The sequence below is a fragment of the Camelina sativa genome, chromosome 6, assembly GCF_000633955.1.
Source record: "Camelina sativa cultivar DH55 chromosome 6, Cs, whole genome shotgun sequence".
Classification (NCBI taxonomy): domain Eukaryota; kingdom Viridiplantae; phylum Streptophyta; class Magnoliopsida; order Brassicales; family Brassicaceae; genus Camelina; species Camelina sativa.
In genome coordinates, this window is record NC_025690.1 from 2,761,819 (window position 1) to 2,775,499 (window position 13,681).

General features: G+C 36.1%; 4 protein-coding genes across 8 annotated transcripts; 1 reads left to right on the forward strand and 3 right to left on the reverse strand.

Moving 5' to 3' along the window:
- On the reverse strand, positions 1-5,750 carry LOC104790202 (serine/threonine-protein kinase prp4-like). Of its 4 annotated transcripts, XM_010515905.1 has the most exons (16): positions 5,306-5,750; positions 4,008-4,960; positions 3,732-3,913; positions 3,240-3,382; positions 3,016-3,084; positions 2,718-2,793; positions 2,465-2,621; positions 2,066-2,357; positions 1,876-1,990; positions 1,602-1,765; positions 1,339-1,413; positions 1,072-1,252; positions 850-972; positions 555-619; positions 167-211; positions 1-65 (listed from the first exon to the last, which is right to left on the reverse strand). In XM_010515905.1, exons 1-13 carry the CDS (start codon positions 5,669-5,671, stop codon positions 965-967), a joined length of 2,781 nt encoding a protein of 926 aa, XP_010514207.1. In that variant the 5' UTR covers positions 5,672-5,750; the 3' UTR covers positions 1-65; positions 167-211; positions 555-619; positions 850-964. The 4 variants fall into 4 exon arrangements, with proteins under 4 accessions (XP_010514207.1, XP_010514208.1, XP_010514209.1 ...); XM_010515907.1 differs by lacking the exons at positions 1-65; positions 167-211; positions 555-619 and adding an exon at positions 5,111-5,166 and having other exon boundaries at positions 948-1,252; positions 5,306-5,466; XM_010515906.1 differs by lacking the exons at positions 1-65; positions 167-211; positions 555-619 and having other exon boundaries at positions 723-1,252.
- On the reverse strand, positions 8,030-8,796 carry LOC104790206. 2 transcript variants are annotated; one of them, XM_010515910.1, is made up of 3 exons: positions 8,722-8,796; positions 8,555-8,639; positions 8,030-8,388 (listed from the first exon to the last, which is right to left on the reverse strand). In XM_010515910.1, exons 1-3 carry the CDS (start codon positions 8,731-8,733, stop codon positions 8,129-8,131), a joined length of 357 nt encoding a protein of 118 aa, XP_010514212.1. In that variant the 5' UTR covers positions 8,734-8,796; the 3' UTR covers positions 8,030-8,128. The 2 variants fall into 2 exon arrangements, with proteins under 2 accessions (XP_010514212.1, XP_010514211.1); XM_010515909.1 differs by having other exon boundaries at positions 8,030-8,391.
- Positions 9,020-11,317, forward strand: LOC104790207 (dihydrolipoyllysine-residue acetyltransferase component 4 of pyruvate dehydrogenase complex, chloroplastic). The gene is made up of 6 exons (XM_010515911.2): positions 9,020-10,020; positions 10,114-10,305; positions 10,423-10,510; positions 10,598-10,668; positions 10,755-10,838; positions 11,014-11,317. The coding sequence occupies exons 1-6, from the start codon at positions 9,118-9,120 to the stop codon at positions 11,116-11,118; spliced, it is 1,443 nt and encodes a 480-aa protein (XP_010514213.1). The 5' UTR covers positions 9,020-9,117; the 3' UTR covers positions 11,119-11,317.
- On the reverse strand, positions 11,900-12,458 carry LOC104790208. The gene has a single exon (XM_010515912.1). The coding sequence runs from the start codon at positions 12,456-12,458 to the stop codon at positions 11,946-11,948; it is 513 nt and encodes a 170-aa protein (XP_010514214.1). The 3' UTR covers positions 11,900-11,945.

A 13,681-nucleotide genomic window follows, 5' to 3' on the forward strand; every position in this document is an offset into this window, starting at 1 on the left:
GCAACTCAAATTGGCCATAAAGTTCGAGATACTTACCAAACTTGCAGGAGGAGAGAGTAAGGACCCTAAAATAGATAAAAGTCATAATCAGTGAAACAAATTGGAAGGAGGTAATAAAAAAAATAAAAAAAAAGGAAGTCCGACAAGGAGAATTGTTTTAATATACCTTCGTATGTTTTTCTTTTGCAGCTCTCTCTCCTCCAAGCAAAACCTCCGGAATCACAGTAATACCAATTATCAGATACTATATAAACACAAAAACACTAGAAAAGGAAGTGGAAACTAAATAAGAAAGAAGAAAAGTAACTATTTCGGGCAAAAAAACAAAACCATCACAAAAGAATCTGCACATACCCTAACACATAGAAGAACCAAGGACAAACTCTAAAGCCTACTAAAGCAACTAGCACATATAAGAACCAAGGACAAACTCTAAAGCCTATTAAAGCAACACAAATTCATCCAATTTAACACAATAGGCCAATACAGATGACAAAGGTTCACTCAAATTATTGTTTTGCTATCACAAAACTCCCAGTAAGCAACCATTGTACCTTCTCCTGTGTGCCTTTTAAGCATTGAAAGATGTTAGGACTGTCTCTAAGCATTGGTAGATGTCCTGGAGAAAAACAACATCAGGCCCTTGAGAGACCAGAAGAGATAATAAAGCATCTTACTATCCACAAATGATATTTCTCAGAGCTTCCACAGAATTATAAAAATAATTCAGAATGGCCCTCTCCTTATTGAGATGAAAAGTTTCAAAACATAGACTTCTACAGTGAGTAAAGTCGCCAATGATTACACAGCAGTATAAAGAAAGAAAGCGCCATTAGCGAGTTTTCTTACAATAGAGAACCAGTAAAGTCCCCTGAGAATCGTCGGTAATGAGAACTCCACCCATGTCGACATTGTAACCAAAGCTTTCTCAGGCAGCAGAAGGTAGGTAGAGACAATTCAAAGATTAGAAACCTTAAAATTAAAAATTAAGATGTATAATGTACAGATAGATATCTAGGACAACAGCATTTCCTGATATAACAGAGAAAATGGCAACGTAGTTTCACTTGCCAGTGATGAATGGGTGAGCTAATGCCTGTGACACAGTCAGTCTCCTTTCGGGATCAAGGATGAAGATTTTGTCCAAGAGATCCCTGAAATGAGCCAACATCTTGGGATTCTCACCAGGGTAACCTTTAATGATTGAACCAAAATCTTTCGGCTTCACATTTACGATCATTCTCTTCATCAGCTGAAATGGAAAAGTAACTAATTACTCACCCTCAACTGGTTTTCAAACAGCAAAGTGCCCGACATATATAAGGACTAGTTTTTTACCTTTCCACTGACGGTGTCTTCCTCTGTAGCATAAAAGTTCAAGTCATGATCAAAGTGCTGGTCAATAAATGCTCCCTGTAAAACCGAATAACACAATCATTAGAACGTGCATTAAAAAAAGATTCTCTTAAACATACAACTAGATCACCACCATACATATGGAGCTCCCTTTTTCTGTATGGAAAGTTTTCATTTGAGAGGACGTTTTGATACTGCTCAAAACAAGGTGACATACACAACACCCAATCTATTTCAATGCTTACCTTGCGAAGCATTTTTTTAGGGAAGGAACCTTTCAGTTCCATATGAAGGCGTAACATATCATTGTTTGTGGCGCCAGGGAAAAGAACTTTCCCGCTATAAAGCTCATACAGACAGCAGCCAACAGACCATATATCCAACGGATGGTCATAGGCGAGCCCCAGAACTGCAATGGAGAATATAGATGTTTCAGTCACATATTCTTTACCAGTAATCAACGGAAAATCCTCTTCACAATCCAAAAATATGATTCTTCTCACAGCAAATAAAACTTACTAATTTCAGGGGATCTGTAGAAGCGACTAACAAGATACGGCGTAACTTCGTTTTTACCAGCAAACATTGCATTACCAAAGTCACAAAGCTTCAACACGTTTTTTCCCTCATTAACCTAAACAAATCAAAGACCAAGTGTTAAAAACTAGGTGAATCAAGTAGGAGAAAACCAGTGAAAAGTAAAACTGACCAGCATGTTGTCAGGTTTTATATCGCAGTGAAGAACCCCACAATTCTTCAGATGTTTAAGGGCAATGAATAGCTGCTTCGAATACGACCTAACAGCAGATAGTTGAAGACCAATGTTGCGGCCAAACTTCTTCAAGACCTCACGAAGATTCAAATGGAGAGACTCAAACACCAAGCAAAGGTGATTGCGATACTTGAAGGTTGAAAGAAAACGAACGCAGTGGCGCCTGTCATCTCGGTCAGCGCCAGCCAGCTTCTTCAAAATCTGAACCTCAATCTTGCCAGCTTTATGCCTAAACAAAATGCGGTACAGTAATCAGCCACAAAAGCATAGAGATTATATTAGACATCGCATAAGAATTCGAAGATTTAGTTGGGACCTAGAGAATGCACCACCTACATCGTCTCGTTGTTACGAATAATTTTTATTGCCACTTCTTCAGGTTCAGCAGGTCCAGCTTTCAAATCTTTTGCACGAACCACAGTAGAGAAGACACCTTTTCCATGAGTAGCAATGACTTCATATCTACCATCCAATAACTCGCCAAACTGATAGCCTAAATAGAAAAGACACTATCTTTGTTTCAAAAAAAGAAAAAATGCAGAGGTACTTTCACCTTTCACAAGTGAAAAGTAGAGAGAAACACACTTACTGTAATAACCCTCTGCATCATCCCAATTATCATGAAGCCCGCTCCTCACCATGGGAACACCGTCACCTTTCCATCCCTAAAAGAAGTAGGTTTAATATAAGGAGAAAAAAAGTTAAGAACCCTCACACAGCAAACAGAGATTTTCCTCAAATTACTACGAAAAAAAAGAGTTTCAATACGATCAAATTAGTAATTTCATTGCGATAAAAGAAACCTAAGATGACAATATCAGAAGTTTACTAAACTGCAAATATGACACGGTCAGAAGATATCAAGTACAGTTTAGTAAAATACATACCACTTTCCGAATACCAGCTGGAGACTCTCCAAAGATATCATCATGGAACATGTCAGCTGATCTTTCACTCTGGAATAATAAAATTATGTAAGAATATAAGATCGAGAAACATCATCAGGTGCATATATGATTATTTATAGCATAAATATAAAACCAAGAATCACTCACAACCAACAAGAACATCAATACCAAAGAAATAATCAAGGTTTCCTTTGCTAACGCACCTTTGGGCTACCTTCACCAAGCCCTGCTGGAGCCATTAATGATGCCTTGTCATCATCAGCATCAATGTTAGATTTGGCTTGACCAACATTAGCTGCTATGACAACTGCAGAAGCCGACACTTGGGGAGCTTCCTGAACGACATCTGGCACACAAAAAAACAGAAGAATCACTAGGAATGCCTAGAAGCTCAAATCTCAAAACAATTTATGGAGAATGTTGTATGAAGAAAGACATTTTCTTGGGATCAAACCAGCAGTTTTTCTGTTAAAAGAGCCATTCACATATTCCACAAGCTGAAAGGTTCAGCTTCATTCTTAACCTAAGTAGTTATTTTGGTACACACAATGCAACTGACTTTCACATTAAAAACAAAATAAACCACTTCTTATGACCAACTGAAAACCTCAAGATATCTTGCAACAGCTCCAAACAAAACAAGAAAGCTCATATTTGAAGAATATGGATACATTGCGATAAAGATTGAAGAATACCTTTCGGCTTATCCTGAGAGAAAAGTTCATTTTGATGCTCAGGCTTCTTCTTATGTTTATCCAGTATGGCTTGCATTCGCTTCCTGCTCTCCTCCTTGATTCTATTTAGTTCTTCTTCTTCCTCCTCTGGAGTTTTCCAAACAACTCCTTCGTCATTATCTTGGCCATCCTCATTTCGGGACCTGATCGCAAAATAGTTAAGAGCCAAACAACATACCCAAAAGATTTATGATCTACAACAAAATATTTAGAAGGAACAGGTTATTGAACTTTTACCTTTCATCATTTCCCCACGTCTCTTCTGACTTATCATCCTTAGAATTATGGGCCTTAAAGGAATTTGGCCTTCTCATTTCTAAGTCATCTGTTGCATCATATCTTGATTGTCTAGACTGTCCGTGCCTCATCTCACAGTAGTCCACATCACTACTTCTATACTTCTCCCTATCAGTCTGGATTTCTCTGCCTTTCTCCCTATCTTTTTCACTATCCCTTTCCCTCTTACTCTCTCTGCTGTTATACCTGGTTCTATCTCTACTCCTACCTCTTTCATTGTCTTTATCTCGTAAATAATCTCCTTCCCTTTCCCTTCTCCTCTCAATGCTGCGCTCTCGTTCCTTCTCTTTTCGCCTTTCATTGTCAACCTCTATATCCCTCCTCTTCTCTCGCTCTCTTTCCCTCCTTCGATCACTATCTCTCTCTCTTCGCTTACTTCCTTCTGAATCCCTATCTCTTATGCTTCCGTCCCTGTCCATATCTTTCTCCTTACTTCTTTCTCTTTCCAACACGTCTCGACTATATTGTCTGTCATTTTCCTCATATCGCCCACGTCGATGATATCTTTCCTCAGTCCTACCTGAGTCAACTCTGTCATGATGATAATCCCTACTAGAATCATTATGTCTTCCTCTGTCCGAAAACTCATCCTCCGCAACAATCCTTGATCGTGAAATTTCCCTCTCCCTATCATGTGACCTAGATCTACTCCGAGCACGGACTTCGTTAGACTGCCTACTGTTTGACGGAGACCTGTTTTTGCTCCTATGCTTCTCTTCAGAGCTTTCTGGAGAAAATGAGCTCCTGCCATTCGCATACCTTCTTTTACTAACTCTCTCTGAAGGATCTTCAGCTTCTTTACACAACCTCTTATCCTCCCTTTCAGATTCACGAGTTAAAACACCATTTGAACTCACATCTTCTCCTTGACGCCCTTTTTTCGCCAGGGGAGGCTGCAAACGTCGCAACAAGATTTTCAGAACACTTATCAGAAAATAAATATATGAGATAGAAAACGCAACTGAGAACATACAAAAAAAGAAAAAAAGTACAATACAAAAAAAAAAAGGGGAAAAGAGCATCTACATAAAACCAGTTCTTACAAATCAAGGGAAAGCCATCAGTCTCCATTGAACGCCTAGTGCAACACTCAGGTTATCTAAAGAAAACTCTCAAAGACCAAAGCTTTATCATTAATTCAGCTTCATATATGATTTAATTTCACCATCCCTTCTCTAAATTCACCATCCAAACATAATTTAGAAGAAAGACTTTAAAAAAGAGGGATAAGAACAGACCAAATCATTATCTTGAAATTGATCGGATTTGATTTCGCCTGACTCGCCGTCGGAATCTGCCGTCTTCACCAAAACAGCGCCGCTTCCACCTTCTTCTAGAATCTCCCCTTCCTCCACATCCTCCTCACGGCCGTTACTAACTCCACTCGGATCCGCCTCCGTAACATCCATCGCCTCTGTCTCATCGCCGGCGGTTTGAACTTCATCGCCGCGCTTCTTATCACGGTGATGGCGATGATGCCTGCGGTGATGATGCTTGTGGTGACGGTGCTTGTGCCGCTTCGATGATTTATCGGCTTCGTCGGAGGAAGAAGATGAACGACGGTGCTTGCGGTGGTGAGATTCGATCTGCTTGCCGTTCGCCATCAGAGAGATTGTCGAAATCGAAATTAGGGTTGAGGGCTCAATCAAATTGGATACGAATCACGAGTACTTCCGTCTTTATAATTATACTAATAAAAACTGGAGCTATAACTGTGATTAGATACTTCACTAATTAACATTTTTTAAAATCTACAGAAATTTTCTATATTAAAAATTATTTTAAATAACCAATCAGAATTTGACATATAATTTATTAATATTTTTTTAATTTCCAAAATTGTTTAGAAAAAAAAAATTTTAATTTATGGAAATAAAAGAACTATGCACAATATCCCACATCGATTATAAAATTTTTAGACAATGGTTCATAACCAGTATAAATAAGATTAATATGCTTCCAACAACGAATGACCAGGAAAACTTGATTTATCAGGCGTCCAAGTTTAAAAGTATATTCAGTTTGATCCGGTTTTTTATTTGATCAAATTAAACTTTAAAAAGTTTCAAAAAAAATAAATTATAATATTTAAAATTTTTTAAAGTTTTAATATTATAAATATTGAAACTTTTTAAAAGTTCTTAGCTTTTAAAAAGTTTTTAAATATTATAATTTTTAAATTTTAAAAAGTTTAAAATATTATAAATATTAAAAACTTTTAACCACATCGGCTATAAATTTTTTAGACAATGGTTCAGAACCAGAATAAATAAGATTAATATGCTTCCAACAACGAATGAGCAGGAAAGCTTGATTTATCAGGCGTCCAAGTTTAAAAGTATATTCGGTTTGATTCGGTTTTTTATTTGATCAAATTAAACTTTAAAAAGTTTCAAAAAAATAAATTATAATATTTAAAAAATTTTAAAGTTTTAATATTATAAATATTGAAACTTTTAAAAGTTCTTAGCTTTTAAAAAGTTTTTAAATATTATAATTTTTAAATTTTAAAAGTTTAAAATATTATAAATATTGAAAATTTTTAAAATATTAAATATTATAAATATTGAAACTTTTAAAAGTTCTTAGTTTTTAAAAAGTTTTTAAATATTATAATTTTTAAATTTTAAAATTTTAAAATATTATAAATATTGAAACTTTTTAAAAGCTTCAAAATTTATATTTCGAAACTTTTTAAAAGTTTAAAATATTATAAATATTTATGTAAAACATAAATTATCTTATTTATCTACGTTTGTACTTTTTATTTCTTATGAGCTGTAAAATATATTTTTGTATATGATTTTATAGATAAGTTGATATTTTTTCATTAATTTTTTTATTTTTTATCTTATTTTTTACTTTTATGAGAAAAGAAATGATTTTGTTATTGGAGTTTGATGGATTAACAAGTTGTATGGTAGTCTTAAAAAAATGTTTTTTAGTGGAAGAAAGTGAAGAAGTTGACCAGGATGAAGAAGAAAAAGAGTAGGAAGAACCAGACGGTAAAAGTAATGATGACGATTACCACAAAATTTGACAATAGAAATGACAAGAAAGAATATGAAGAAAAAGAAAACAATGAATAAAAAACACGAAAACATAGGTGGTACCGATCAATTAAATATGAAAACGAGTTAAATTCATGATGATAAAATTGTTTTGTTTTTCTGGTGGTCAAAGAAATGGTTTAGGATATGTGAGGTCATCAGTTTAATTCGCCTTGCCTGGATGTCGAGTTAAATTCATGATTTTTTCGATCAGATTTGATTTTATAACACAACTGATTTTTATATTTCAAAAAATTGTGTATCTGAAAATTTAACTTTTTCTTTAATACTAATTTAAATTTTTTATAAGATAATATTTTACTATTGTCATCAATCATAATTTTCATCAAAATATATCAAATATACCCATGCGTAGCGTGGATTCAAAACCTAGTTAAAAAAAAAAATTATTTATGTAAAAATATACGACACGCGTGCATAAAATTAAAATACAAATGAAAATAAAAATAGAGGTTCACCACTTCACCCAATTATACTGATTTACTGATTCTGACATAAGTGATTAAATAAATGTTGGAAAAAAAAACATAAGTGACTACATATAATTTACGTAGTTAAAAAAAAATAGGTAGAAAATAAAAACAATTTCGACATTGGAGTCCAAATTACTAGTGCTAAAATATGCGATATATTAAATCTTTTAAACTCTTACACACAAATCATATAAATCATATAGACATGTAATTTTCAAAAAAAAATCATATAGACATGTAAATATTTTTATTCTTTTTGGTATGGTAGAAATAAGGAAGACATAAAAATCATGAATAACTACGATTTTTACTAAATTAATCTTATTTTCTATATCCTGAAAAATACAGTAAAATCTAAAAAAGAGAAAAATAACAAACAAATTATAGTTAACTAACACAATAATGGTGTGGTAAAGTGTTGGTAATAAATATAATATACACAATTGTAATTCTTTATAGTTTTATACATTTTTTTTTGTAAATATATTTATGCATTGGAGAATGAACAACAAAGGAATTAGAGAGATAAATAATAACACAACAACGGTGTGGTAAACTGATCAGGTTGTTGATAATAATCATACGGTTGTTCATATGGTTGTTCTTGCTCGTGTTGTCCTTCTTCTCCTCCTCCATGGCCACCGGAGAGATCTTCAATTTCGAGAATCTCAACCCTCCGTTTCATCTTCTTTTGCAGTTTAACTACAACATCCGATGGTCTAAATCGTCCGCAAATGATTACTTGACGTTCCTTTTTGCTGATCATGTGTGTATCAACTTCTTCATACAAAACAAAAGTATCCAAAACATATATTAACATTCAACTTTTTTTCAATAATTTGTTTTTTCAGCTATTCAGCTTGAACTTCACTTCTTCTAATATACAATATTTCTTGGCTCATTTTATTTCACATATTATTTTATATAGCCAAAATATACCAACCTTTCATATTGATGATAATCCTCCTAGCTTTTCTACAACAAGCATTGCAATCCAAGTTAAGCCTCATCACAACACAACATTGCCTCTGCATTTCACCAACAAAGCAAAACAAAACAACTTATAACACAATCCAAACAAAGTATTGTTAATAAGAAAAAATAACAAACCTTTTCCGACATGGGACAAAAGAGCACTGTTATATGATATGTTTTGGTGTTAAGAAAACACAAAGATTACTTATAAATTGAGATTTTGGAATCTGATTCTCTAACTTAGGTAGAGCAGAGAAGATATATAACAAAACCAGTTTTGTTATGTTACCTAATGTCCATTGAGAAGCATCTAATAATATTGCTTTGTTTCTAGATGGTTTAACATAAACCGGAAATTAAATTAAAATTGACCCGGTTTAATTAATTATCCGGTTATTAAAACTCCAACATGGTAGATACAAATGTAGGTGAAGACGCTTAACGAACTTCGACCTCGTCTTCTCCGTCCACTTCACTCTCTCTAAATCTCTTTCAGATCTCTCTGTCTCTCTTTATCTCTGTGATTCAACAATGGCGGTTTCTTCATCTTCGTTCTTATCAACAGCTTCACTAACCAATTCCAAATCCAACATTTCATTCGCTTCATCAGTATCCCCATCCATCCGCAGCGTCGTCTTCCGCTCCTCGATTCCTCCGTCTTCTCACCGCCGTGTGATGACCGTCCGATCAAAGATTCGCGAAATTTTCATGCCGGCGTTATCATCAACCATGACGGAAGGCAAAATCGTGTCGTGGATCAAAACCGAAGGCGAGAAACTCGCCAAGGGAGAGAGTGTTGTGGTTGTTGAATCTGATAAAGCTGATATGGATGTTGAAACGTTCTACGACGGTTACCTCGCCGCAATAGTCGTCGGAGAAGGTGAAACAGCTCCGGTTGGTGCTGCGATTGGATTGTTAGCTGAGACTGAAGCTGAGATCGAAGAAGCTAAGACTAAAGCCGCTTCGAAATCTTCTGCGGCGGAGGCTGTTGTTCCATCTCCTCCTCCGGTTACTTCATCTCCTGCTCCGGCGATCGCTCAACCGACTCCGGTGACAGCTGCCTCGGATGGTCCGAGGAAGACTGTAGCGACTCCTTATGCTAAGAAGCTTGCTAAACAGCATAAGGTTGATATTGGATCCATTGCTGGAACTGGACCATTCGGTAGGGTTACAGCTACTGATGTAGAGACGGCGGCTGGAATTGCTCCGTCTAAATCCTCTGTGGCACCACCGCCTCCTCCTCCTCCTCCTGCAGCGGTGAATGGAAAAGCTACTACCACCAATTTGCCTCCTCTATTGCCTGATTCAAGCATTGTACCTTTCACAGCAATGCAATCTGCAGTATCGAAGAATATGATTGAGAGTCTCTCTGTTCCTACCTTCCGTGTTGGTTATCCTGTGAACACTGATGCTCTCGATGCACTATACGAGAAGGTGGGATTGAGTTGAAAAAACATGGAAACACACATTGTTCTGTATGTTGTATTGTATGAAGCGAATGCTTAAATCACTGATTTTTGTTTACAGGTGAAACCAAAGGGTGTAACGATGACTGCTTTATTGGCTAAAGCTGCAGGGATGGCTCTGGCTCAGCATCCTGTGGTCAATGCAAGCTGCAAAGATGGGAAGAGTTTTAGTTACAATAGTAACATTAACGTTGCTGTGGCGGTTGCTATTAATGGCGGTTTGATTACGCCTGTTCTACAAGATGCAGATAAGGTAACCAAATGTGATTTAGTTCTCGGAAGGAAGTAGCTAGGTTGTGATTGAACAGTCTTAGGCTGCTTTGTTTAACTGAATGTGCGAGTCATGTTTTTTTTTTTTTTCCTTTAATAGTTGGATTTGTACTTGTTATCCCAAAAATGGAAAGAGCTGGTAGGGAAAGCTAGAAGCAAGCAACTGCAACCCCATGAATACACCTCTGGTACTCTTCTTTACTTTTTAGATGATACACATGTGAAGTGTGTTTTAAGGATTTGTGATTAAGGAGATATATATGTATGGAATGCAGGAACTTTCACTTTATCTAATCTCGGTATGTTTGGAGTGGATAGATTTGATGCTATTCTTCCGCCAGGACAGGTATATAAAATAAAACTGAACTTGCCTCTTTATGATCAGTGATTACAAGCTATATCTACTTATCTTGTTGTTCTCAAAATCTCTAGGGTGCAATTATGGCTGTTGGAGCGTCGAAGCCAACTGTAGTTGCTGACAAGGATGGATTCTTCAGTGTGAAAAACAGAATGGTGGTAAGTTTGACTTTGACTTCACATGGAACAAAAACTGATTTGATCTTTGATTAAGAAAGAACCTGCTTGATTGGTTTGGTGAACCTGCCTGATTGATTGGATTGTCATGAGCTATAGCTTTATTAGGGGAGCTTCTATAAAGTAAGATTAAGTTTGGCTTTGTTTGGTTTGGCAGGTGAATGTGACTGCAGATCATCGCATTGTCTATGGAGCTGACTTGGCTGCTTTCTTACAAACCTTTGCAAAGATCATTGAAAATCCAGATAGTTTGACCTTATAAGACTCCCCACCGAACACGAAATGACAAAATCAGTTTCTAAATATCCTAAGCCATTTGTTCTCTAAGTAAAAATTTTAAATCTCCATTGTTCTTAGTTCTTTCTGCTTTTGGATCTGTTCTTTCACTTGTGTTGTATCTGTATTTTGGGTGTCCGGAATTATCATTTTGGGTTTTACATTACACAAATAATTTCTTGTTATAACTGTTTACCAGTCAGAGTCCACCACAGGCTCTTTAGGAAAAGAGAATAGCGCCAGATGTGGCCCATTACCTAGCATCTCTGTAATGGGCCTTCTGGTCAATATAGTCCAAATGTTGACTTTTCCTCAGGTAAGGCCTCATAGCTTGTATTAGAGCAAACATCTCAATTCTCAAATCCCAAATTAATATAACTCGAGTTGAAACATTGTGGTTACTGATTACTGTTTTAAACGTCTTACCAAATTCAGCTGCATATTAAACTACCGATTAGACATTTAATTTACCAATAATAAATCCCAGATTGTGATATGAACATATGATTGATCTCAGATTCTGTTCTCTGAATGATACTTTCAAAGTTTTTTTTTAAATTAAACAACAGCTAAACAAAGCATGAAGATGTCCACTAAAGTCTAAAGATGAACAAATCCTTGAGAAAGGGAGCAAATAAACATATCTAAGCCATTTTTCCCTACTAAACATTTGATTTTTTCTAATCCTACAAACTTAACAAAACATATCAGATCCTAAATACATGAAAGAGAGAAAAGAAAAAGGAAAGAAAAAAACAAAAAAAAAAAAAGCGAGCCACCGTTTCGCTACGGTTAAAAAAAACAACTCCGAAATTACTCCGCCGGTAAAAACTCCGGCTGCCATGAAAACAAATCGCCGGAATCTAAACAAACATCGGAATATTCGAAAAGCCCATCACCAAGATCGCAAGTTCCGAATTCCGTAGTAACATGATCCTCAATTTCAAACCCAGATAACTCGGCGACCTCTGATGAATCCGACGAAACCCGTACCAACTCCGTCACCGTCTCCTCCGTACAAAGCGTCGGCGGTTGTGGAGGAGGTGGAGGCAAACCCAGCTCGTCGTCAGAAGTTTCAAAAAGATAACCAAGATCCGGCTGAGTCTCGGCAGAGCCTTGCTGCACCGCTGTCGTCGTGATGTTCGACAACTCATCTTCGAAACTCTTCATGACTGAGTCAAGATCTTGAACCACTGGGTCGGTCTCCGAGTCGTCAAACAAATCGTCTCTCAACCGCTTCACATCCGGCGAGTCGTCAAGGCCTAACTCGTCTTCTCTGACTCGTTTCTTCCCGACCGAGTCAGTCCCAGTGAGCCTCTCCTCCATGACCATAAGCTTTAGAAATTGTAGCAACCGGTACGGTTTACCGCTTTTGGTTTAGATGGTATGGTTTTAATGAGTGGCAATGTTGTAATTAACGTGAGATTATGGGTGCAGAATCGGGAAGAGGGGAAATTCGAGAATTTATAGTTGGAGAGACAAGAGAAGAAGCGAAGGGTCGGTAAAGTGAGAGAGATAGCGCGTGTTCAAACGTAGACATTGGCGCGTGGATGAACGATTCATTTGGGGATCACGGATCTCTGCCTTTTTTATATATATCCCATTTCTTTTTATATTTTTGTCCTTTTTTTGGTTTTTATTTTAATTTTTAGAAAGAAAATAAAAAACAAAATATTATTTTGTTAAAATAAAAAAAAAACTGAAATTGCTTTTTACGGGCCGCCGGCACTTGCCGGTGGTTCTTCTTTGCTTTTAAGTTTGTTTTCTTCTTCTGTTTTCAATAATTGTCATGGGAGACACTCACTTATATCGAATTTGTTTCTGATCTATCTCCTTCTTTTGCATGGTGGCAGTGTTTGTGTTCATGTTTACAATGGATTATCAGTTCCATGCAAAAACGATGCCAAACCGTGAAGCAGAAGGTGTAACTTCGAGTTCTCTTGAGCAAATAGTCTATGCAATCTCGATTTGGGATTTTTTTTTTAGAAAGTGGAAACGCAATCGTTTCCAACATCTTCCTCTCTTTAGGGAGGCAATTCATTCTTGGTGCGTTAGAATGTTTTGGTTACTTGATTCAACATACGACGAGCCTGTTATCTCCGTGAAAGATTTCTCCGTTTACTGAAAGGGATTGAGTATAAAGTTAAAAGAGATTTATGGCATATTGATCGACGAATTTGGGATCCAGACATAACAAACTTATGGAGAATCGAAGAATTAATGCAAGAGAAGATATTGAGTATCATCACTAATATTAGACGACTGTGGAGTTTCTTCCATGAGAAGATAGTCAAAAACGACGATCTCATAACTTTGGGATTGATTCTAGAGAGGGAAAGAAACAGATTTATTTATCTATTGGAGAGTAAAGCTTCGGTTTCCAAAGCGTCATAGAAATTCACTTCTCTACCTTCTTTTTATTGATTGGTTATGTATTTGTGGATGTGTATTTTGATTTACTCAGTGTTGGTGTATCTCTAATGTATCAACTTTTGTACAAGATTCTGAATCTATGAATGAAGGAGGTGTTAAAAATATATATATATATA